Here is a 27,403-nt window from a genome sequence, read left to right on the forward strand (position 1 = left end):
ACATTCAAACAAAATCCCCCCAAAACCCACACAAAATTGGAAACTGTAGTGATATTTTGTTCATAATCTATCAAAGTTTTCCTGAAATCAGAGTGCAAATTCAGCCTCACTAGTCAGGAATAGAGGCCAGGGAGTAAGATCAATTCTCACATCCTGGAAAGAACAGCAGGTCCTCTCTATATCTGTTCCTACCAGCAGAGTTGTTGGAGCTGCTTGCTCTGATGTAGCCACCATAACAAACCAATTAGCTCATCATTGGCTTCTTGACAGATTCTCCACTCTAATGTAGTAGACATATTTTACTGTCTAATTTGTCATGTCTCCAGGTCCAACACTGCAATGCGTTTCAAAAGACAGGTGTGTGTGTGTGTGTGTGTGTGTGTGTGTGTGTGTGTGTGTGTGTGTATGTGTGTGTGATGTACCCCAGGATGTTTTGGAACTTGTTCTGTTGACCCAGCTGGTTTCAAACATGGAGCTCTGCCTGCCTATTCCTCTCAAATACTGTGATTAAAGACATGCACCACTACCATCCAGCTAAGGAACAGGGCCTCATAAAAGGTACCCAGCGGAATAATAAAGACCTGCATGAGTCACAGCATGAAACTCAGCTCTGTGTTGTGCAAGGAAAGCAGAACAACTGTAAATTCCTAGCTTGTTTTGTTATTACAAGGGCATTGTTAATGCAGTGTTTTCACTTTACTGTCATGTCCAACTTCCCTCTAGAATTTCTCTACTTATTCATTGATAATTATTTCCTATTATTTCATAGATATTTGGTTTGTGTCTTCATAGAGACTCTTGGGTTCAAGCATCAGGATCTTATTTTAAATTCTTTTTAGAAAATAACTGAGCTCTAGGGTTCTAGAATCAGACAACACTAAGAGACCATAGACTCCGTTTATATTGAAATTAGCTGGACATTAATTTGAAGCTGTAGCTGGCGTTCATTCCATGGTCGAATTAGAGATGAGTACATTTAGGTGAGACTTTCTGCTTGGCTTCCCATTTTGTACCATGACTACTAACCTTTTTCAAAATTTTTTATTACTAAAATGTATTCACATCCTGACTGCAGATTCATTTCCTCCTCTCCTCCTCTCCTCCCATCTTTCCTCATGGCTCCTCTGTCCCTCCCCAATCCAATCCTTCCCTGTTTGTGTTCAAAAGGCCAGGCCTCCCATGAGGGCTCACTAAACATGGCATATCAATTCAAGGTAGCCCTGAGTTCCATCCCTCTTATTATGGCTTGATGATTCAACCAGTATGAGGATAAGGTATACCAAAACCCTGCCAAACCATCAGGGATAGGACCTACTCCCACTGCTTGGAGTCCCACAAATAGATCAAGCTATGCTTCAGTTCTACATAAGTAAATGCCCTAGATCATTCCCATGCGGGTCCCTTAACTGTCAGCCCAATGTCTGTAAGATCCTGTGAGCCCAGGTTAGCTGTCTCTGTGGGTTGCCTTGTGATAATCTTGACCCTGCAGGCTCATACAATCCTTCCACCTTTGCTTGAACAGAATTTCTGGAGCTTGCTCAAGAGCTTGTCTATGGATCTCTGCTTCCATCAGTTACTAGACAAAGGCTCTCCTATGACAATTGGGGTAGTCACTGATCTGATTAGAGGAGATGGCTAGTTCAGACAACCTAGCCACTATTGCTAGGAGTCTTACTGGGGTCAATCTTATAGATTTGTGGTCCTTTCCCTTGTACCCGGTTTTTACCTGGGACCCAAATGACCCCCTTCTCATCACGATATCTCTTTCATTACTCTCTCCTTCTAACCTACCCTGATCCCTTGTGTTCCAATCTCTATCCACCCCCACCCCCAGTTTACTCAGGAGATCTATTCTATTTCCCCTACCCAGGAAAATCTGCCTGTCTCTTCTTGGTTGCTCCTTTTATTTAGTCTCTCTGGGGCTGTGGATTTTAGCATGTGCTAACTTTTTAAATGCTACTCATAATTGTGTACATAGATCTGATACAAACCTAGGGCTTTATGGGCAGATATAAGTGATCTTGCTTGTTCAGGAGTCTTAACTTTAAGAATGACGATGTTGGCTTCCTTGAGAATTTAAGTCAAGTCAACTATGAGCACTTGAGGCTATTTGTGATGTTTTCTACCTACCTTCCCCATCGCCAGTGGCTCTGAGAGTGATTCTAATCTAAAGGACCAGAGTTATGAGATGAGAGATTAGGATGATTACAGTAGAAGTGACCATTCTTATTATTCACCAGAAGCCTGAATGACAGCCTTGCTACCCCTATATTCCAGAGCAGGAATATCTTTATAGCAATCTGGTACTTCATTCTCCTTGCTCTGAGACAACAAAGAAGCACAAGCACACACAGAGACTTGCTGCAAGGACTTTATTTAGATTAAAAAAGAAGAGAGAGAGAGAAAGAAACTCAAGGCCATGCGCAGGACAAATAGTATTCTTCAGGCTTTCAACTCATAATGCAAACCCCTCCTTCTTGTTCTTAGTCATCATTGGCGGCAGCAGAGTTGGTAGACAATGTTTTGGTACCTGCAGTACCCAATGTGCCTCTCTCCAAAACCACAGCCGGCTCTCCTGCAAAAGCAGGTCCCGCGTGACCTCATATCTGGGGACACAGAGTTGACAGGAAGCACTGAGTGTCTGAGTCTTGATTCAGCATGTTGAGGAGGAGCATGGGTGGGAAGTGTTCTCGATGAAGTGTGTCTCCCACATACATCATTACTGACAGTAGCCTGAGCAATCACAATCAATATGAATAAATATGCATGGAGAACACTGGACCTGCACAGAACTGAAGACCAGTGCCAATGTGACTTGTTTTTGTTGTTTTTCACTTTTGTGTTCCTATGATCACACATTTTTTTGAGCATCATTCCATTTCATAAATATCTACACATATAACTCCAGTTACTAAATTAAAATACACATAATAAATTATCCTCTCCATGACCAAGTCAAGACATTTATATCTAGAAAAGCACCTACTTACTAATCTCTTTATTCATTAAACCCAGTGATAGACACAAATACATCTTAGATCAAAAATCTTTGCAGAAGGAAATGGATTCATTTGGCACCTGATGTTAAATGAGAAAAATGTAGAAATAATAAATTCTCTTGGGTGACTGGATTTCAGAGCTGATCTCCATTCCTTCTCTCTACTCCATACCTCTTACTCGTCCACATCTCTCACCTGCATATTGACGGGCAATGCTCTCATCCCCTCCAAAGGATATGGACATATCTTGGTCATCCTCTCCCAGCTGTTCCTGGTCTAGAACCTTCTCAGCACTTCCTTCAAAAGGCTCTGCCTGGGTCTTGAAGGCCAGCAGGAGGAGGGCAATGAGTGGAGTGAGTGTCCTCATGGCCATGGGTTTACTAGAGGATGAAAAGAATTAGGCAACACAAGGTTGGGGTGGTAAAAGAAGGGAAAGTTCCAATGTAGTCCCTGCAGTTGCACAGGATATGCACTGATTAAAAGAGGGAACTGTCGTTAAGGTCATCTTGAAACTCTGGTACTCACAGTTTCCATCACTAAATGCCTCCATCTGTGTGTTTGGTCACTGCCTTTGGTTTAAGCTTCTTAGGATGAGTAGGGGTCCTCCATTGTTCTCTGTTGCTAGTGGGATTTTGTACTTATCACTCAAATGAGTGTGTGCTTATTAATGTTAAAATGGAAGAGAAAAGAAGCAGCACTCTCAAGGTTTAAGCTCAAGTATACAATTCCTCTAAACCTCTGAATATGAATTCTGATGTCTTCTGAAGTTGTCGACTCTGGGGTCAGACCAGGATCCTGATGATGCTTGTTAGTCGAGGCTTGTTAGGGTTGCATTTGTTATAGCACATATGATGACCACAAAGGTCCAATCAGCTTGGGTTAAATCTGTTGTAGCATATGTGATGGCCACATTGATCTAATCCAACTATGGAAGGAATGAAATCTGGGATTCAATGAAAGCATTTGTCCAGGAAGGAAGAGTGTTTTTCTTTCTATGCTAGTATGAGAGGCAATTAAGACTGTCAGTATTATAGTACACAACCCAATGATCTGATGCACAATTGGATCTTGATCACAAAGAAAATGAATTAAAGACCTGCACATAACACTTGAAAGCATAAAACTGCTAGAAGGAAATTCAGTGGTGGACCTGGGCTGTGATTTCTTGCATGACACCAAATGTGCTAGGAATAAAGCAGAGTGGGCAAGCCCCATTGTACCAGGCTATACAGTTTCTACATTGGAGACCAATTAAGAACAGGACTGATCACCAACTAAAACAAGGTGGGCATGTTTGGCAAAGCATATACTGGAAAAGAAACTATGATCCAGGTGTAGGCCACGAGTGCAAATCTGAAGCCAAAATCAAATTAAACAGTAAAAAGCAAGTGAACCATAAAGATAATTCGTAAAAGAGAAAGACACTTTTTAAAGTTTGTATTATTGTCTTACCCGAATGACAAGGAAGACATCTGTGTGTTGAAGAAAAGGTTTGTGAAATTTCCCTTAATCAGTAACTACTGTCCTTCAAATCCACCAGAGGCTCATACAGAAGACCTCTAGAAGTGTGTCTGCATATGTGGGCATCCCTGAGCAACCTTGCCTTTGGGGAGTCAGTGGCAGCTGGCATCCAATGACCTATCTATATTTGAAAATTTAGGAACTTTCATTACTTACGGTTCCTTGGTCTGTGCAGAGAGTAGAGAAGGAGAGACAGGACTTGTTATGCTACAGCTGCTGTATCCTAACAGAAAGGACTTGTCCTATTTTAATGGTGATTTGTGATGTCCTAATAGTTTTGTGGTTAATTTCTATTGGGTACTTCTAACTCCTGTGGTGCAAAGACAATTGGGCAATTTGGAAAATCTTGGGCAAGGCAGGGCTTCCCAGAAGGACCCCTTATCTGTATTGTCCAGGAGCAAACAACACTTGTTTACACAGTGGAGCCTGTGCTGCATAGCCCTGTAACCAAACCTTAATCACTAATGTCATTAAGTATGGAAGAGCAGAAAGGAAACATATCCCTCACAAATCACTGTTTACATTTGGAGATGCTGACTAGATTTATTATTCAATGGCTGTGTAGAGGAGGATTTGCAAGCTAGTTCTCAGTGAGCTTCCTCAAGAACTAGGTTACAACCATTAGAGACTAGGTAAGCCTTTCAGTGGAGTAGGGATGATGCACTAAGTTCAGATTTTACATTAGTTTTGCATTGTGGCTATACAGTTTCTGATGGTGTCTACTTTGTGATTGATATGTGTACGCCATGAAATTCTCTGGAGGGACTTGGTGAAACATCTTTTATCCACTAGCAGAGGGTAAACAGTTATCTAGAGCAACATGCCTGAGATACTCTTGAGATTGTTACTTGAATCATAATGTCTTCTGGATGTCCCATAGCCTGGACAATAGCAGAGGGAGTGGCAGTAGATGATCTTGCCAAGTAATGTGTTCAGAGGCAATACTAGTCAACCCTAAGGATTGGCCTTGATGGATATGCATCAGCTTTCTATCATACAGCTCCTAGGAGGGTAAACAGTGCTTTCAGATGCCCTGAAATCGTGAGACACTTGCATCACAAAGCAGGCTCGTCTAGCTCCTATTGAACATATCTTTACTAATTTCCTGACCAGTAACAAAATCTCATGCATGTCACCATGCTGTATTTTATTTCCAAGATTTGAAATATTTATTGTTTCTTCGTACTGGATGATGTTTTGGTCTGAATTCTTGTTTCTTATTGAAATTAATATGTGGAAATATTACTCCTAAAGATTATGAAATTTATGAGTGGGGTCTTCTCTCAGGAGATTGTGTTAAAGGGGAAGAACACTCATGGATGGTGTAGTTTTTTTATAAAAGAGGCTGAGGGAGCTAACTTGTCCCTTTTACTAAGTGTGGACATTGCTTTAAAGTGTCATTTATCAAGCAGGAAATGGGCTATCACCACTGAGTAATCATTTGACACTTTTATCTTAGATTCTATAGCCTCCATAACTGCAGGAAATAGGTGCCATTTGCTGTGTATAATATGGCTTTCAGTGACCTGCTACATGGTGTTGTATTATTACCATCAAGAGGGATTAAGGGAGGGGTTCACACTAGAATCCATCTGTCATACTTTGACTGACTGAGTTTTGTGGAGGAGCCCACAGGAGCAAAATTGATTCCTCTCACAGTGGTAAATAGGAAATACTTATAGCAAGTTCTCTCAAGAAAAAAATTATTTAGTTTATTAGGATGTTTACACATATCCAGCTTCAGACAGGGGCACATCTTATCTCAGCCCACAGTCATGCTGAGCTTTCTCCATTCACCAGCACCACTTAATTACTGTGCTAGAGAGTTCTTCTACAGTAAACTACAAAACAGAGAGGACCATACCTGTTTCTGCACATGGCTTTGGACCTATGTAAAAATAATGAATTCAAGTTAGAACACTTGCCTGTGTTGTATAGAATCCATTTCTCATTGTAATGGTTTCTTACACAGGAGCAGGTGAGAACAGACATTGTCCATGTCCATGTCCACAGTGAAAGAACCTATGACTTGTATAGATCATTCTGTAGGCTGAATTTGCTTTGTCAGTGTATTTATGAAGTGAGACATCATATTTTACTTCATTTATCAAGAATAACACATAACACATAATAAGTAAGTGGCATAAAGTCCTGTTCTCTTTGGGATGCTTCAACTGACAAATTCAATTCATTTTTCATCTAAATTTCTGCATTGGGAATGCAGGATTAGTGTGTAACCCAAGTGTGGGCCAGGCCTCTGTCCTTGAAGAGAGATTTAGTAAGAGGTGTGTGGCCTTGGTGAGTGCTAGAACATGAGGGAAGCCTGAAAGTGTTTGGATGTTTGTTTGTTTGTTTGTTTTTAAATAAGAAGTTAAGCTCCATGTTTCCATAGATCTGCCCATCATTCACACTGCCCTCATATCCAATCCATCAGAAAAAGAAAGAGAAAGGAAAGCCAGGACAACGCTTTTATTCATTGAATCATAAAGTTTCTCTTGTCAGGATACTTCCTTCAGTTCTCCAGATTTTGAGTGAAAATGCTACTTCAGCCTGAGGAAGTTCCTGAACCTTGAATCAAGACTCTAGTTAGTATTCATGGGAGACATGATCAATCCCACTGCAGAGCCTTTCCACAAAAAGGGCTGCTTAAGGCTGTTCTGGGTATATCCTAGGCCTCAGAGTTCTCAGCTAATTCTAAAGCACTACTTTTTTTGAGGTTAATTATCAAATAACCAGGGCCTCCCATAACAGAAGTCCTGAGGAGAGTGGGATAGGTTATTAACCAGAAGTTTTAGTTTGGCATGCAAAGGTGTCAAGTGTGTGGCATGTGGTCATTGACTAGAGGGTTGAAGAGAATGAGATGGCCACTGTCACCTAGAGCATCTATGAGTTTGTGCAAGTGAACACCTGGATCACATTGGAATGGCGACCCTTGTCCTTTAACCTGCAAGTTTCTGAAATGAACTGTGGATCTTTGTGTGGCAAAGGAAAGTTCCTGAGGCATGGAAAAGTATATTTTCTCAATGCCTTACATTCTGTTTCTTGTTCTAAAATGAGTTCAGGAAACCAACTTTTGAAATGTAAATGAACATAAGTCAGATACATATCTTTTTGCCTGTTAAAGCACTATGCAGTACACATTAGTGTTTATTATTGCCAAGAGATGTCATTGACTTCCATGTTCCAAAGTGGGTGAACTGATAAAGAGTATATGGTACATACATGTGTGTTTTTGCATGTGTACACATGGAAAACTCTTCAACAGTAAACACATGGTGTTTTCAATACCTGAGATAATTCTGGAGGACACTTGCTGTGTAAACTCCAGATGCAAGAAGGGAAGAGCAACATGTTCTCACGTGTAGAAGACAAAAATAAAGATAATGTAAAGTGAGAGTAGAATACTTGCTATTGGAGACTGTTGAGGGCAGTGGATGCTGAGATGTTAGTCAATGATTACAGCATTACATTTAGGTAGGAGCCATGAGTCTACTATTGCACAATAACACGACTGTCAGCAATAACAGAGTATGTATTTCAAAATACCTAGGACAGTAGAATTTTAGTGTTTCAACATAAAAAAATGGTAAATGTCTGAGGTTACATACACGCTAATTTTCGAAACTAATCATTTCACAATGTGTGTATACAGGTATTAACCCTTACCATTGTGTACCTTAAATTTTCACCACTATAATAAGTCAGTTTAAAACCAATGAAATCTTAATTTTACATGAAAATTTTACCCCACCTTCAAAAGAAGGAAGGAAGAAGACATGAGACTATTTCAGCCTGGGCCATGGATTTGCAATAGGGAGAGGGTTTTGTAGGAACTTTTGGAGACAAAGGCAAGAGAGGCTTTTAGCTCTGTGAGGAGCCCTGGAGTACGTTAGAGGTTGGTCAATGTGATTGTGTCATGTGTTTGCTGGAGAAAGCAGATCTCTTTCTTTGCCAATAGCACAGAGGACATGTCTATGCTCTTCTGGGGCCTCCAAATCTTTTTTCTTCTTAAGAGACCTTCTTATGGAAGGGCAGATAATACTGGAACATGTATTTATACTAAACAGAACAACAAAATAATATTGACAAAAGGCTAGGGTGGAGAGAAGAAGGCAGAGTAGGTAGAGGAATTGATCCTCTTACTTCCAGAAAAGTAGGTACTTACTTATTACAGTGATGGAGATTCTTATTCTGAAGCCTGAGGACCATACCTAAAAAAAAAAACAAAAACACAGATGACATGTGTTTCAAAACAATATTGATCCCCCCACCCTGGAAATAAATGTTTAGAAGTAAGACTACTGTCACCAAATTGATGTGAAAAACAAACCACAAAAGTAGTGTCCAAATCCCAGTTCATCCAGGTTCATTTATTTTGGTACATTGTTAATTGGTTTCATATTCTTATCTGGACTTTAAATTATTTTTGTCAGTTTTTCAGAATTTTGAGATATTTTAAAGTTTTTGTTTTATTTCTCATTTAATGCTAGTCTTTAAGCAGTTCTGAGAATTGTCACAAACCAATGTCCAGTAATAGAAAACATAGTAAATTAATACCATGTGTTACACAACAGTATATCTAGTGTGGTGTCACTTTCTCTAACTATAGTGTGTGTGTGTGTGTGTGTGTGTGTGTGTGTGTGTGTGTGTGTATCCAAGGCAGTGAGGAAAATCATAAAATATATGTCTATTGCTATCATTTGTGATGGTAAATATATAGTTAGTCACATAATTTTCTTGGTGATGATGCCCAAGGCAGCAGGGAGGTACTTCGCAGCACTCCTGTCAGTAGCCCAGGATAAGTAGGATCCTTGACTATTACATAGAAAATAATTCCATGGCCAATGCATGTGAAGCAGGGTTAGAGTCTATTAAGGAAAGGTTTTTAACACTGAATTAAGCATTTGTATTGGTGGTAGGCCAGGTAAATGAAAGCCACACCCTAGACATGGATGTGGGCTTCTCAAGAGAGAATCACGCCTCATATTTTTACAGTGGCCTGATACATAATCTTGACAGCTTCTGGAATTATATTGTTCAAATAAAACATTTTCTCCCCAATAACATCATAGACTTATTTCAGAGGTATTCTGGATAGGATTACAGACTGCTGCTGAGATAAAACCATAGGTCATAAGTTCCAAGGCAGGCCTTTTCTGCTACATTACAGGGGGCTCAAACACATTTTTACTGCAAACAAGTTCATCATCTGGTTTCAAATAAACTTCTCCCAAAACTACAGATTTCAAGCTGAGAAAGGAGTAAGCCAAACTCTGAGGTCATACACAATCCCACATTATGCCAGATCTTGCAGACTTTAGCTTTCTTATTACAATTGTCTCTAAAAGAAGGTGGTCTCTATGTAGGTAACACTCACAGTAAGTTTTGGTAATTTTATCAAAATTCTGGACTCTTACCTGGCAAGGGCTCCACCAGACACTTGAGTGAGGGGCTCATTTCCTTTTCTACATCTCCTTGAACTCCTCCAATTTGTGACAGGCATTCCAGGACAGTTTGAGTTATATATAGAATAAACGTGTCTCTCTCAGTGACAGGAAACACAGAGAGAGGGAGAGAGGAAGGCACAGGGTAGAGTGGTGGGAAGGGGTAAAGGCATATTTGAAGAAATAATGGTAGAAATTGTAATGAACAGATTGAATGACAGAGATAAAATAAAGTAAAATAGGTTTTACAAACCAAAAGAGCCATGCTGTGCTGGGAAGGAACAGCCTTCCCAGCTTTGATGAGCTTTGACAGCAATGTAAACAAAACCCTGCCACACTCAGCTCCCTTTGTCCAGTCCTTAACAGCCTTTGCTATTTCCAAAGCATTCTAGGCTCCAGGTAGAGAAATTGGGTGACACTTCCTCATACCTTTCCCTGTTGACCTCATGATTAAAAACGAAAAGAAAATGAAGTTTAGTACGCTAACAGGAGCAAAGGAAGCTGATGTTCCCAGAAGAACATAGAGCCTGTACTTTGTAAATCCCTACAGGAATATGTAGAAGGACAAGGAACATCCCCAAACACATCAACAGCCAGGAGGCTTTCCCCTTTAAAAATGGAGAATGGTTTTATAAAACAATGATAGTTTCTATCCTACTCTATGCCCAGACTTGAATCAAACTATTTGTCAGACAATATCTGCCTCCTAGTTTGTCTCTGAAGTAGCAGGTAGTAGGACCTCCCTGTCTAGTAACCAGTTTCCACTAGTTATAGGAAGCACTGAAATCTGTATTCAAACTCAATTCAGAGAGGGTTTCTCCTAGACACACCATAATAAGACTAAAATCAAGGACACAGGCTGGGGAGAAGGCCCTGTGGGTAAAGCATTTGCCATGTAAGAATGAGAACCTGAGACACCAGGAAAGTTAAAGTAGTAGCATATGGATGTGGTGGAGGCAGGAGACTTCCCAGAATCTCATGGACCACTCAATCTGGTAAATACCAACAAAGTCCATATCATACAAGGTAGAAAGCCAAGACTGACACACAAGCTTGTTTTCTGCACTCCACACATGCACATTTGCATTTCTGTGCCTATATCCACAATCACGTATGTACACACCTATACCCACACCCACACCCACACCCACACCCACCCCCCCCCACACACACATACACACACACAGAGTGGGGGTGGGAGGAGACAGAAAGAGAGATACTGTGTTCTTGCAAATAAAAAAATGCAGCAAAAACAATTTTTTGTGTTACTGTTGTTTTTAAAATCAAGGACAAAATAGTTACAAGAAAATTAATACAAGAGTTACCAAATGAATCACATATGAAAGAATCACAGATACTTAATATCAAATTATCAAATTCAGTCAAGATGGCTACTTGCAGTTGCCCCAAAATCTTCCAAGAAAACAGCCCCTGAAAAGACACTATGTGCTTTAACACAGCTAAAACAAACAACAATTAGAATATTCCCAATAGGGATTATTGGTATTCAGCTCATACTCTTTTGGGTTTGGTTTTATGTAACTCCCTAAAACTTTTGCTAAAGTATAAATTTTATCTCAAGATTTGTAAGACCATTATGTAAACTTTCTGTACTTCAAGATTTGTACCTTTATTATGAATGGTTAAAATTCTGTAATAAAAATTAACTTAGTACTTGTAACAAAAGGGTTGACAGTTAAAAATCTAAACATGGGTTATCTTAAAAGGATATGTGACTAATAGCTTTAGCTTGGAATAAATAACAATCATGTACCCGGCATCCATTTTGACTGTGACCCCAGGAGGATGAAACCCACTATGTAGATGGCAGCCATCTTTACTAAGGTTAAAGTGGGTACAGGTCATTGACATCACCACCATCTTGATTAAGGTGACCATGCGGTATAAACCAACTAAGGAAGCAACATCAGCTTCCCAAGACATCTTGGATTAGGTAGATTATTTTGTATAATTGTTTTTGTCTGGAAATCACTAAAATTTGAATTAAAAACATACATTCAATAAATAAAATGTGCCTAATTAAGATTTATAAATTCCTAAGGGTATAAAGGTCTACAGGGTTTAACAAAGACTGACTTAGAGATATAGATCAACCCGATTATGTCTTTGCTAAGTGTGTTCAACACCAGGTTTCTAGAAATGTATAAACAAGAAATAATGTATGTTTGACAAATAAGATTTGTTTGGTAAATAAGGATTGTAAATTCCTAAGAGCTGTTCAGGCTGTCAGAGACTTGAAGACACAAGTCTAGCCAATTTGTCTTTCTTTGCTAACTTTGTTTGCATGAACTGAATCACAGGGAAACTGTGGAATTCTGTAATGGTGTACTATGAAAGAATCAAGGAAACAAGGTTTCTAATCTCTCTGTGAACTATATTTATGCTTTAATAAAACTTCCAGTCTCTCTATGGGTTGCATTTAAATTTTAAAGTTTTATGTTTGATTCATAAAGATTAAAGTTTGATTCAAAAATTGTAATTTTAAGGCTAAAATTTAACAGGAATAAAACTGTAAAATACTAATCTTCTAAAAAGCTATGAACTTGCTACAAACTGTTAAAGAGAATTAGGACATGCAAGTTAATAGTCATCTTATAAGTGATCAAATTCTTTAATGTGCTCAGAACTGTGTTTATACCAAGATCAAATGGAACTCATTTTACAAGGACAAGCTTTATTTAGCCTACTGTATATGTTTTCGAGGTTAAGCATGAAACAAGTAACTAAAAACAAATAATATTTGTTTAACATCAGATATACTAATTGATGGTCCGAAAACTCTTCAGAGTCTGCCGAATATGGCATTTAAAATGTTTGCTATGGCTCAAAATAAATATGAGTTTACCTAATTGTTTACAGAGCCTTGCCAGTTTTTCTTCCTATAATGAGGATTTTAGTGGAAATTACTGGTTACAGTTATGATACTATCTCTAACAGTTTTACCTTTTTTAAGCTTAGAAGAAATACATATAAGATTCATAAAGTCATAAGTGGAATCCACACATCACAGGTCAAACACTGCAGACAAGTACTCCTGTCATGAGAAGTTTCTCTCCCCCTGTTCTTCCCATGACCACAAGCCTAAAAAGTTTCAATTGTAGGATTTTGCCCTAAACTCCTTTCTTCAACTTCTATCTCTGGTGTATATCTATTCCAGCAGGCTTTCACTCAGCTGACAGACACTGTCTAACCAAGGCTCAGCTGCACACTATAAATTGCTACCAAGTGACCTACACCACACCAGCCCTAGGCAATCCTACAAAACCACAGAGCCCAGGACTTGGTGAGAAGTAATGTGAATCAGTCCAGCTGATTTAATCCCTCCATCTCTTGAGGATGGCTCAGCTGGCCAGATGCTTAGGATGAATGCCCCCATTGCCTAAATCCCATCCAGGCTTGACCAGCTTTCCAAACATCTTTGCCCCTGACAATGACATCATAATTTCAGGAGTGAAGCAGTTACTGAAGAGAGTACATCACTCCTTATCCTCAATTAAAGGCTGCAAAGTTAGGTCCAAAGGAACTAGTTCATCCTACCAGAAGAGGTCTCTTCCCTCCTACCTGTGGTGCCTATTGGGCCCATGGTGGTCTCCAGATCCCATAAGTACAGTAACAATTATTTTTTCCATGAAAATGGAATACTAGTCACACAATAATTCAACAGCATTTCAAAGGAATATCAGTTTTTGCCTATCACCTTAGAAAATGTATTTTTAAAATTACCTAGCTGAGTGGTGGTGGCACATACCATTTATCGCAGCTCTTGGGAGGCAGAGGCAGGTGGATCACTGTGAGCTTGTGGTAAACCTGGAGTACAAAGTGAATTTCAGGACTGCCAGTGCTACAAAGAGTAGCAGGGTTACAAAAAAACAAATATATATGCTCAAAATACATAACTTGACTGAAGCATCATAGACTGGAGGAAACCAATGAATCATATAAAATCCCTGTGTAAAAGCAGTCTGTGGATGAAACTGTGCTCTTGAAGACATAGAAACCCCACCTCAATATGATCTTTCACACATCAAGCCACTGCCTTTTCCATGGTGAAGAGTCCTGGTACAAGGTTCCTGGCCCCTCAATACAGGAACAGCTAAGAAAGTATGAAGTAATGGCAAACCAAAGACATGACAAGTCAAAGGTATTTGATTACTGAAAAGGGATTCTGAGATGTGACTTAGTATCTAACCTCCTCTTCACCCTTGAAATGACTACTAAACTGTGAACAAGATTTATTGAAGAGATCCCATAGCTCAGGAGTCCTGAATAATCTACATAGAAAGCACCAAGGAAACACAAAAACACTGTTTGTCAGAATAAATTTATTGGAGAAGGAAAGTAAGGGGAATGACAGATCATGTGGTCTCAGCGCACATGGTGATCTTGTCTGTGTTCTCAGCGGCAGCAGAGTATGCCATTTATTGGACCAATGATGCAACCCCCAGAGACTTGTTCATGAAGTCCACAGTTCTTTTTTCTACAGTGGCATCTCAGGTCAGGTGCAGCTGAGGAACAGAGAAAACGAGGCATTAAGTAAGGAAGCCAGGAGGATGCAATAATGTACAATGCTGTGAATTCTCAGGAGATCCTAACCAACTATCATACTGGGCATCGTCACTCACCTACACCTTGAAGAACAGAGCCTTCAGGGCTTCCAAAGGAGATGGACACTTCCTGGTCCTCTACTCCTGACTGCTCCTCATTTGTGGCCACCTCAGTTGCTTCTGGCAGAGGATCAGCCAGGGCCTGAAAGGCCAGCAGGACAAGGGCAGAGAGGAGGAAAAGAGATTTCATGGCTGTCAGTCACCTGGAGGAAGGGAGAGCAAGAGCCTAGTGTGTGGGGAGTGAGGAGCCAGCCTGCATTTATAGGGCTTCCATGAGAAGGTGCAGACACAGGTTCTGTTGGGAGAGAGGGCACACAGCTGGGAACTGAGAGCAACTGTCCCCCTCAAGAGCTCTTTGATGTTCCTATGTTCTGCCAGCTGCTGCCATGATGTTGGTATGTGTGTTCAGTGACAGCCCTCCCTTCCAGCTGATAATGATGAATGGGCCTTCCTGCCTTCTTCTGTTTCCCATCTGCTTGATTATTTGCCTTTCTGTAGTCAGAAAAAGGAAGAGGCAGACATTTCAAAGGTAACAAACTCATGGAATAGGGTTCTGAGTTCTCATGTGGGAGCCTGCTGTTCTAGAAAGTGTGCACCCTGGCCCAGACCTGAACACCTGTGCACTGGACAGTCAGTTCTTTGGGGTATTATTACCCTCATGATGGAACTCTTTGTAAGTCCACTCCTTTGGTCCATTAGGGAGAAAGGAAGATGGCCCTTGTGAATCTAGTTCAAGAGGAGCTGAGGGACAGAGTTGGTCAGAGTGAAGCTAGAGCAGGTTCTTGTGAAGAAGCTGGTGTGATCTGAACACATCTCATGAGGGCGTTCCAGGTGCCTCCTCACACTTTGGGGGCCATCATATGATGTGCTGTGGCTCATGACCACCCTATAAATGGAGAATCATGTCCAGATAGTGGTCATTTTACTGCTAGGGGACGAGAATTAAGGCACAATAAAGTAAACCACATAATAAAGAGTCCTGCAGGCTCTTTTAAATTCTGCCATGCTCGGAAATGCTCTTCCTGGTGTTCCATGAAACCAACAGTATTCACCAGGCCACTTTTCTGTACTCAAATATAACCTTTTCCCCAGTATTCATGTTGTGAAAAAGAAAAATAAACAACAGGCCAAATTTTTCTCTTTTCTTCAATTATTCCTGGTATGTGCTATCTCTGAATTCATTTATGGATTGAGATCCTTTTGCAGGTTGTAGAATTTATTGAATTCTGTGCCTTACAAATAAGTAGGAAAATCTCAATATGTCATCAATTGATACATGTATAATAAGAAATGTATACATTACGATCTAGCCTAAAAGCAACAATGGTTTAGACTACATATATAGATGTAGATGCATTATATTACCCCAGTGATGCATATAAAGTCATATGTGAAAACTGTTCAATCCATAGTATACTGGTGATGGTTGTTCATGCTACTGACCATCATGAAGCCAACATAACAAACATTACAGACCCCTAAAAAATCTTTCCAACATTGTGTGTCCCTCACTGGAAATGCATTCAATCAGTGCCTCTTCTGGCCTAACCAAGGCTTTTCCTGCCATCATGGAGTAGTCTACAGTTTACTTGACTGGATCTGAATCTTGTGAATAGATATACAGGCTACTCATTCTGTATACACACACACACACAAAAAAAGGAGAATTACTGCTCATTTTACACCTGGAATGTCCATGCTACTTATCCATGATGCTGTGAGGCTTCATTAAGCATCTTGAAATGTAAGTGTCTGACTCTTAAGTGAAAGGGTTTTAAACAAAACCCTGAGTCTGGTTACTAGCATTTCCCAAGAAGAGCACAGATTCCAGACAGAAAGTGATAAAGGATCTCAAAAGATTCTGCTGGCCGAGTTACATGCCTCTTCCATCTTACTTTTGCTTTTACAAAACAATCAATGAATATTTATTCAGTATATATTGTAGGGCTCAAGGAAACTTAAGGTAAAAGAAAAAATAAAACATAAAGAATGCCATACTTTACAATTCAGGGAGAGGACAGAACAATCTAAGAGAGAAATGAGAAAACGTGATGGTGGACATCTAGTGTCAGGACTCTTGACAGGAGGCCTGCTGTCCATTGGTTTCACACAGGCATTTCTTAAATGCTGTGGGATTTTCCAGAGCTCAGTGACATGTGTGTCCAAGGGCTATCAATGTAGGCTTCTCCTGGGAGGCTCTGGATAGAGAGTTAGATGGTTCTGACATCATACAGTGTGGTCCATTTCCCTTGAGGATATCCAGGTACATGTTGTCTTTGATGTCTATGCTGGATTGTTGGAAATTTCAATGTGGGTCGATTGTAAGGGTAACTGCTGGGGAAATCTAGTGAGAGTTTATACCTCAGGTCTTAATATACTGTGCTGGCTGCTCCATGGATTCCTACACCTTTTAACAGTTTGTCTGATTCAGGGAAGGTGGAAATCCCTTTGTCACCAGACATAAAAAGGGTCATAAATTCCTGCTGTGTCTTTTTGCCCACAGGGCCCCTGGATGCAACCCTGCTGAGCTCAGCTCCATTGCCAAGAGTAGCAATACTGGCTGTAGCTGACCAGACATTTTGTTAGACCATCCCAAGGTCAGGGAACACTGTTGCAGGAACAAAAGTGCAGAGATGAAGGACAATTCAACTTTATCTTAACTTGCATGGACTCAATCACAAATGCGTCTCACATGCAATAGGCTCACAGATTCTTTGAAACAATCTCATTCTGAGAGATTGAGAGAAGACACCTCCAGAAGGAATATCACTGAATTCATGTACTGAGAACTGGAGTGCAAGACAAAGAGAAGTCTCTCAAGAGATAAAATGTCAAGGAAACTGTGCACAAAGAATGCCAGACACTTGAAATTAAACTAATGATGGCCAACATTATGGCTTAGTGGGTGAGAGGCTACCACTAAAGTGACAACCTCAGGATCCACATAGTGAAGGAGAAACAGACTGCCAATAAATGTTCTCTGAAATCCACAAGTGTACTGTGGCACAATAGTGTTCACTGCAAAAATTTTCATGGGACAAACTCCCCATGTTGTGAAATATTACTTTAACTAGGCAAAGATGTATTAAATCTGTGTATGTTTCAGTGTATTACTTTAACTGTGTAAGGGTGTGTACACTTCCAAGTTCAGTGACAGAATGCTTGCATTTGTCCTACAGGAGAGTCCCCTAGTTTAGCATAATCCCAAAGAGTCTCAAACAGTTGACTTAATTTACCCTTCGACAACATGGAAGAAAAGCCAGTTCGTGTACTAATTGAGAATTACTGTAGTTTATGATAATCAGAAGACATGTACCTATTAAATCACATCTTCTCCATCAACATGGCATTGTCAACATATCCTGCAACTGGGCTATATGCCATCAGTTATCATTTTAATGAACTTCCATACTGCAATAAGCAACATATGGTATCATGAAAATACTCCCAAGATCTTTCAACGTGTCCCTCTTATCACAGAAACTTCAAATGGACTGCACTTGCTTTCTGGCTCATAGCATCCAACTCTGTGGCAACACCAGGTTATGGATTCTTACTCTGACTGTGGTCTCCTTGTAGAGCATGGAAACACAGGGAAAAGTGTGTATTCAGGGCGTGGAATCAGAAGTCCTGTATTGACTTCATAATAAAATTCCACTTGACTTCTCTGGTTCCTAAACACTCATGTTTAAAACAGTTGTTTTCTCCTGTTCTGAGGTAACTCCTCAGCCTAAGGTGGAGCTCACTTTCCATCAGCCATCCTAACTTCATAGTCTTCTGGTCAGAAATATCTGCACATCATTCTCTTGGACTTTCCCTGTTTTTCTTCTTCCCACCACAATCATCATTTCTAGTACACTTCACTTATCAGCTCATCCATATCATCCATCCTCAAGTGATTCTTGAGTATGTCTTACTCTTCTGTAATTACACTTAACCTCTTTTACTATATCTGGATAACTGCTTATTTTGTGTGGTCTCTCTTTAACAATGGGATTATTAATGAGGTATTTGAAACTAGAAAATAAGATCCTTGCTAGTTTAATAAATATAACATTATGAAGTATTGGATAAGACATTTAAATACTATTGTAATTAACTGCTTCTTAATGAGTTGAAAATACTAAATTTCATTTATTATAGAGTGAGGGTATCTTTGTATGATTTCATATAAATCATGATAATTTGAGTCTTATGATACCTTATAGCATTCTTAAAGTATGTAACATATGCTGCATATTTGTATTAGCTTATCATTATGTATTGCTGAGGTCTTTTATCTGTTCTGATGAAAGGTTTTCACAACAACCCAAAAGAGTAGCTGCTTTTGTTGGTCAACATTTTGTGGCTTTGTAAAGAAACTTTGAAGAGGTTAATTGCTTTACTCAGAGACACTAAATATGAGGTAAGAGGGCTGTGGTCAAATGCCTTGTACTTCACCACTACCCTATCTTTCACCTTAACTTCTGTACTTTAGTGTGATAAGTTCTGTCATTTATTGGGACTCTTTTTTTCCCTTGCTTAGATCCTGGGAGTGGCTCAAGGTTGGAAGACAGATGTTGGCAGATGGTCTCTCCACAGCTTTTCCTTGGTCTCTACTTCTGCAAATATCCTCCTCTGATATTTGATGTGAACCCACCAGAGAATGACCTACACTCTCTAGAAATACCTGATGAAAACATTTTTCCAGATATCACAAGCCAAAAAAAAAATCACAATTATGATCACAGCTAAAGAAATAGAGTTGATTATTAAGGGAACCTGTGAGTTCTGTTGGCACTTTACACCCTAATTTGTGACACAGAAAAAGTGGAGGAGTGAGCACACCCCACCTATTTCAGTGGACAGCATCTTAAGATGAACAAGTCCTCAAGGCTGTGACCCATCCTACCCAGTGCCTCCTGCAGGTTATTAGTGGAGTCCCTATGAAGAATGAAGATGACTAGCCCTCCCATGAACACAAGTGGGTCAGCTGAAAGTTTTTTTGTTTTAGAGGCCATTGGAGGTTAACTTCCAAACTTTGGAGGCAATCTTTGAATATGCATAATTCTTGGACAAGATCTAGTACAATGGTGCATAGGAGAAACAGCTGTGAGCTATGAAGACTTCCTTTGTTTCTCCAACATCACTTCAATGTGTTTGACCCACCAACTCCATCCAGCCCTCTACTTTCTAACTGCTTTTTGGGCATAAAATTCTGATATTAAATATTAGAACTTTAATGATACTGTAACCCCACTGGGAAGGTGGACCTTCCTCATTTGTGGCAGTGGGTAAGAAGGACAACCCTGTCTGCATCACAGGATATGAAAGGAATTTTGCTAATACCAACAAATCACTAAAACACAAAAGTTTGAGTTTTACAAATTTAAGTTGAAAGAAATAAAACACAGAACATTATTAAATGAAATTAAGAAGCAGTTTATTTCGTATAGCAAACAAAAGAAATGGGAAAGAAAAATGACACTCTTTAAGAACATTTATAACTTGTGCCACAGAGGTATTTTCCAGAATTTATGAACAACAGATAAAAGTTAATTAGAGAAAATATGACTCTATATTAAGAACATTTGGCACTCTTGCAGAGATCATAGATTCACTTCCAACACCCACATGGCAGCTCATAGTTTTTTGTAAGTTCTATCCTAAGGGATTTGACTGCCTGTTCAGGTCTGCACAGACAGGAGGCATAGGTATATGCAGGTAAGTTACTTACACTTATGAAATAAAAATAAGTAAATATTTTCTTTAAAGAAGTAAAATGAATATGCCAACCATTCCCTCAATAGAGCATTTGACAACATACACATGCACACACTACATAGGCATGTGGATTTCTTCCTTCGATTCATAAGGCAAATGTAAACTAGTATGATAAAGAAATATCAATTTTTCCTATTATACTGAGTGTAGGAAATATGATACATGTTCACAGCACGTGTATCAATATGGGCAAAGACCACAAAGGCTCCAGTAGACTGTAAACTCACAAAGTCAAGATCAGTTTTCCTCCAAGGCTCAACAAACCCTGAAGTAGGTAAGTGGCCACATTACTGTCAGGGAGAGTGGATTCTGGTTTCTCACTACTCTGGTTTCCACATGAGTAGATGCCTTTCTTCAAGTTAGCTGCTGCTGTTACGATTTGGGAAAAAACAAACTAGAGAATGTAAAATAACAAGAAAATGAAAATTATGGCACAAATCAAATTGATTGCCTTACTTAAAAAAATGCATTCTTTTTTTATTCATTTATTTTTTTACATAGTGAGGGGAAGTGGATAAGAACATGTATAGAAGACTGTTCATATATGAATGGCAGAAGCTCTACATTTTGAATGTTGTTTCAGGAAGTAAGTTCGTATTTTCTAAAGATTAAAAATTGCACAGTCTGAGACATGAACCACAGCACACCATTTGATGGCTCCAGAAGTGTGAGGAGGCACCTGGAATGCACTCATGAGATGTGTTCAGGTCACACCAGCTTCTTCACAAGAACCTGCTCTAGCTTCACTCTGACCAACTCTGTCCCTCAGCTCCTCTTGAACTAGATTCACCGAGGCCATCTTACTTTCTCCCTAATGGACCAAAGGAAGGGATTCCCAGAGTCTTCCTTCATGGGAGTGACAGTACCCGAAATCACTCAAAGACCTGACAGTCCAATCCACAGGTATTCAGGTCTGGTCCAGGTTCCCACTTCAGAACACCGAAACCACTCATTCCATGAACTTACTAACTTGGAAAATACCTGCCTTTTTTTGTAATTCACTATAGAGTTGCGAATGTTCAAATTTATGGGAAACAGCAGAAGATATCAAGTCCCCTTCATCATTGTCAACTAGAATGGAGGGCTGTCACTGAACACATAAACCAAAATTGTGGTGGCAGCTGTGAGAACAGATACATCAAAGAGCTCTTGAGGGCAACAGTCTCTCCCAGTTCCCATCAGTGTGTGTCCTCTCTCTCTACAGAATCTCTGTCTGCACCCTCACATTACAGACTTATGAATGGAGGCTGCCTCCTCATTACCAATAGAGTTGGCTCTTGCTCACCTTTTCACCAGGTGACTCAGCCATGAAGACTCTCATCCTCTTCTCTGTCCTTATCCTGCTGGCATTTTAGGCCCTAGATGATCCTTTCTGGAAGCAACTGAGGAAACTAAAAATGAGGAGCAGCAAGAGGGACAGGATGTGTCCATCTACTTTGGAAGCTCACAAAGCTCTGATCTTCAAGATGCAAGTGAGTGCTAATGCCTATTATGATAGTGGATTGTTGTCTCCTGAGAGAGCATTGAAAATAGGCCCTGGAATTGTGTTAAGAACAATCCAGATCCCTTTGGAATTCTATCTTACTTCTTTCTAATTTTACACATGTCTCAAGGGTGTTACCTGGGAGATAGAATACTCAATGGCTCTTTGAGGAAAAAAAGGATGCTAAGCATCTCACATGGTAGTTGCTATAACAATCTGTGTTGGGCAGTGACAGACATCAACTGTACTAAGTGAACTAGTAGAGAAAGTGTAACTCTAGTCAGTAGAACTCTGGTAGCATCAAATATCACAGAATACTGTTTAGTGCAATGAAAACTTACTATGCAGTTACACAAGTCCCAAAAATGAAAACTTACTATGCAGTTACACAAGTCCCAAAACACATTTCATCTTAAATTATGAACTTGTGTTCGGAACAAAATAAATTTAATGGTTTAATCAAATGTGGAGTCGTCTTCCTAAAATGCACTTACCTATGGATGGAGGTCCTCAGTTGTCAGGTAGAGTTAGCATAACTCCAGTAAGTGTCAATCAGCAAACACATGACACAATCACATTGACCAACCTCTACACTAACATACTCCAGGGATCCTCACAAAGCTAAAAGCCCATCTTGCCTTTGTCTCCAGAAGTCCCTTCAAAACCTTCTCCATATTGCAAATCAATGGCCCAGGATGAAATAGTCTCATATCTTCTTGCTTTCCACTTTTGATGTTGGGGGTGAAATTTTCTTGTAAAATTCAAAAGTTCATTGGTTTTAAAGTGGACTATTGTAGTGGTGAAAATGTAAGGTGCACAATGGTAAGGGTTAATACCTGTATACATTGTGAAATGATTAATTTGGGAAAATAGCATGTATGTAACCTCAGGCATTTACCATGTCTTTATGGCGAAAGACTAAAATTCTACTGTCCTAGGTATTTTGAAATACATACTCCGTTATTGATGACAGTCGTGTTATTGTGCAATAGTAGACTCATGGCTCCTACCTAAATGTAATGCTGTAATCATTGACTAACATCTCAGCATCCACTGCCCTCAACAGTCTCCAATAGCAAGTATTCTACTCTCACTTTACATTATCTTTATTTTTGTCTTCTACACGTGAGAACATGTTGCTCTTCCCTTCTTGCATCTGGAGTTTACACAGCAAGTGTCCTCCAGAATTATCTCAGGTATTGAAAACACCATGTGTTTACTGTTGAAGAGTTTTCCATGTGTACACATGCAAAAACACACATGTATGTACCATATACTCTTTATCAGTTCACCCACTTTGGAACATGGAAGTCAATGACATCTCTTGGCAATAATAAACACTAATGTGTACTGCATAGTGCTTTAACAGGCAAAAAGATATGTATCTGACTTATGTTCATTTACATTTCAAAAGTTGGTTTCCTGAACTCATTTTAGAACAAGAAACAGAATGTAAGGCATTGAGAAAATATACTTTTCCATGCCTCAGGAACTTTCCTTTGCCACACAAAGATCCACAGTTCATTTCAGAAACTTGCAGGTTAAAGGACAAGGGTCGCCATTCCAATGTGATCCAGGTGTTCACTTGCACAAACTCATAGATGCTCTAGGTGACAGTGGCCATCTCATTCTCTTCAACCCTCTAGTCAATGACCACATGCCACACACTTGACACCTTTGCATGCCAAACTAAAACTTCTGGTTAATAACCTATCCCACTCTCCTCAGGACTTCTGTTATGGGAGGCCCTGGTTATTTGATAATTAACCTCAAAAAAAGTAGTGCTTTAGAATTAGCTGAGAACTCTGAGGCCTAGCCTTAAGCAGCCCCTTTTTTTGTGGAAAGGCTCTGCAGTAGGATTGATCATGTCTCCCATAAATACTAACTAGAGTCTTGATTCAAGTTTCAGGAAATTCCTCAGGCTGAAGCAGCATTTTCACTCAAACTCTGGAGAACTGAAGGAGGTATCCTGACAAGAGAAACTTTATGATTCAATGAATAAAAGCATTGTCCTGGCTTTTCTTTCTCTTTCTTTTTCTGATGGATTGGATATAAGGGCAGTGTGAATGATGGGCAGATCTATGGCAACATAGGAGCTTTACTTCTTAGTTAAAAACAAACAAACAAACACCATTTTGGAGAACAGTATGGCGGTTCCTCAGGAAAATGGGAATTAGTTTACCACCGGACCCGGCAATCTCCCTCTTAGGCATGTATCCAAATGATCCACATCCATACAACAAAGACATCTGTTCAACTATGTTCATAGCAGCACTATTTGTAATAGCAAGAACCTGGAAGCAACCTAGATCAACCTAGATGCCCCTCAATTGAAGAATGGATAATGAAGATGTGGCACATCTACACAATGGAATACCACTCTGCAGAAAAAAAAAATGGAATCTTGAAATTCGCAGGCAAGTGGATGGCACTTGATGAAACCATCCTGAATGAGGGAACCCAGTCACAAAAAAGAAGAACACAGTATGCACTCGCTCATATATGGATTTTAGAGCTAGATCAAAAGATCACCAGCCTAATTCACACCACCAGAAGCACTAGGATATAAGATGTGTTTTAAGAGATTCATATAAAGTCCCTCATAGCAGTGGGTAGGGACAAGTCCCCCAGAGCACAGGGGAAGTGGGGGGGGGGCAGTGAATGGAGAGAGAAGTGGGAGGAAGAGAAGGGAAGGAGAGGAAAACACGTGCTACTAGGAAGATTGAGTCAGGATAGGAATGGAAGACAGGAGAGAAAGAAAGAGATAGAGATAGAGATAGATAGAGAGAGAGAGAGAGAGAGAGAGAGAGAGAGAGAGCATAAAAGAGGGAGCCAATATTGGTTTGAAGATAAAACTGAACACAAAGAAAGGTCTAGAGACCTACAAGTCTGCTGCCAACTAACAATTTGAGAATCAATGGTAAGGATGCCCTTCCCGGAGAGTAAGATCAACAACTAACTTATCCATGTAGCCCTCACCTAATACCTGTTGGAAACAGAAGCAAACACCCATACCTAAACACTGAGTTAAAGTCGAACCCAGATGCAGATGGAGAGGACAAGACCAGGTTGCAGAAACACATAGAGACAGTTTACCTGAACAAGGAGGAGCTAACAGGCCCCCAGACTGATAGCTGGGAATCCAGCATGGGGCTGACTCAGGCCCCCGTGAATAAGGGTCTCAGCCAGAAGGATTGGGCAGTCTAAGGGACCTCAGACAGTGAAACCAGGATGTAATTCTGGTGCACAAAAGGACCTCGTGAACACATCCCCCATGAAGGATAATTGCCTAAACCTAAAGACACGAGAGAAGCCCTATTCCCTACTGCAAATGACCTGTCAGATCTACATGACCCCACCTGGATGGCACTGCCCTATATATGGCATTGGGGTGGGGGGATGGGAGGGGAGAGTCGTCAGGGTGTAGGTGGGAGGGCAGAGAGGGCAAAAGTGAGTGAGGGAAGGGAGGAGGGAGGGAGGAAGAGGGAACTGGGATCGACATGTAAAATAATAAATTAAGTAAAAAAAAAGAAATTAACCTCAAAAATATTAGGACATCACAAATCACAATTAAAATAGGACAAGTCCTTTCTGTTAGGATACAGCTGCTGTGGCATAACAAGTCCTGTCCTTCTTGCTCTGTTCTCTGCACAGACCAAGGATCTGTAAGTAATGAAAGTTCCTAAATTTTCAAATATAGATAGGTCATTGGATGCCAGCTGCCACTGACTCCCCAAAGGCAAGGTTGCTCAGGGATGCCCACATATGCAGACACACTTCTAGAGGTCTTCTGTATGGGCCTCGGGTGGATTGAAGGGCAGTAGTTACTGATTAAGGGAAATTTCACAAACCTTTTCTTCAACACACAGATGTCTTCCTTGTCATTCAGGTAAGACAATAATACAATCTTAAAAAATGTCTTTCTATTTTAAGAAATATCTTTATGTTTCACTTGCCTTTTACTGTTAATTTGATTTTGGCTTCCGAGTTGCACTTGTGGCCTACATATGGATCATAGCTTCTTTTCCAGTGTATGCTTTGCCAACCATTCCCACCCTGTTTTAGTTGGTGATCAGTCCTGTTCGTATTTGGCCTCCAATGTAGAAGCTATATAGGCCGGTACAATCAGGGATGCCCACTTTGCTTTATTCCTAGCACATTTGGTGTCATGCAAGAAATCACAGCTCTGAATTTTCTTCTAGCAGTTTTATGCCTTCAAGTGTTACGTGAAGGTCTTTAATTCATTTTCTTTGTGAGCAAGATCCAATGTGCATGGAATCATTGGGTTGTATGCTATAATACTGACAGTCTTAATTTCCTCTCATACTAGCATAGAAGCAAAAAGAATAAACACTCTTCCTTCCTGGACAAATGCTTTCATTGAATCCCAGATTTCCTTCCATCCATAGTTGGATTAGATCAATGTGGCCATCACATATGCTACAACAGATTTAACCCAAGCTGATTGGACCTTTGTGGTCATCATATGTGCTATAACAGATGCAACCCTAACAAGCCTCGACTAACAAGCATCATCAGGATCCTGGTCTGACCCCAGAGTCGACAACTTCAGAAGACATCAGAATTCATATTCAGAGGTTTAGAGGAATTGTATACTTGAGCTTAAACCTTGAGAGTGCTGCTTCTTTTCTCTTCCATTTTAACATTAAGAAGCAAACACTCATTCAAGTGATAAGTACAAAATCCCACTAGCAACAGAGAACAATGGAGGACCCCTACTCATCCAAAGGAGCCTAAACCAAAGGCAGTGACCAAACACACAGATGGAGGCATTTAGTGATGGAAGCTGTGAGTACCCGAGTTTCAAGATGACCTTAAGGACAGTTCCCTCTTCTAATCAGTGCAGATCCTGTGCAACTGCAGGGACTACATTGGAACTTTCCCTTCTTTTACCACCCCAACCTTGTGTTTCCTAATTATTTTCATCCTCTAGTAAACCCATGGCCATGAGGACACTCACTCCACTCATTGCCCTCCTCCTGCTGGCCTTCAAGACCCAGGCAGAGCCTTTTGAAGGAAGTGCTGAGGAGGTTCTAGACCAGGAACAGCTGGGAGAGGATGACCAAGATATGTCCATATCCTTTGGAGGGGATGAGAGCATTGCCCGTCAATATGCAGGTGAGAGATGTGGATGAGTAAGGGGTATGGAGTAGAGAGAAGGGATGGAGATCAGCTCGGAAATCCAGTCACCCAAGAGAATTTATTATTTCTTCATTTTTCTCATTTAACATCAGGTGCCAAATAAATCCATTTCCTTCTGCAAAGATTTTTGTTCTAAGATGCATTTTTGTCTATCAGTGGGTTTAAAAATAAAGAGATTAGTAAGTAGATGTTTTTCTAGATATAAATGTCTTGACTTGGTCATGGAGAGGATAATTTATTATGTGTATTTTAATTTAGTACCTGGAAGTATATGTGTAGATATTTATGAAATGGAATGATGTGCAAAAAATGAGTGATCGTAGGAAGACAAAAGTGAAAACCAACGAAATCAAGTCACATTGGCACTGGTCTTTAGTTCTGTGTAGGTACAGTGTTCTCCATGTA

The 27,403-nt window shown here is 40.0% G+C and overlaps 1 protein-coding gene across 1 annotated transcript; it reads right to left on the reverse strand.

Annotated features, from left to right (window-relative positions):
• Nucleotides 1–2,410: 2,410 nt before the first annotated feature.
• Nucleotides 2,411–3,373, reverse strand: LOC127220475 (neutrophil antibiotic peptide NP-1). The gene is made up of 2 exons (XM_051182330.1): nt 3,195–3,373; nt 2,411–2,606 (listed from the first exon to the last, which is right to left on the reverse strand). Exons 1-2 carry the CDS (start codon nt 3,370–3,372, stop codon nt 2,491–2,493), a joined length of 294 nt encoding a protein of 97 aa, XP_051038287.1. The 5' UTR covers nt 3,373; the 3' UTR covers nt 2,411–2,490.
• Between the last annotated feature and the right edge of the window lie 24,030 nt (nt 3,374–27,403).

This window comes from Phodopus roborovskii, unplaced genomic scaffold, assembly GCF_943737965.1.
Source record: "Phodopus roborovskii unplaced genomic scaffold, PHOROB, whole genome shotgun sequence".
Classification (NCBI taxonomy): domain Eukaryota; kingdom Metazoa; phylum Chordata; class Mammalia; order Rodentia; family Cricetidae; genus Phodopus; species Phodopus roborovskii.

What these genes read in the sequence shown, in the direction of transcription:
- LOC127220475 (XM_051182330.1), bottom strand. Translation starts at nt 3,372, where the DNA reads ATGGCCATGAGGACACTCACTCCACTCATTGCCCTCCTCCTGCTGGCC. An exon ending in CATTGCCCGTCAATATGCAG is followed by an intron (nt 2,607 to 3,194) that starts GTGAGAGATGTG and finishes CTGTGTCCCCAG; the next exon opens with ATATGAGGTCACGCGGGACC.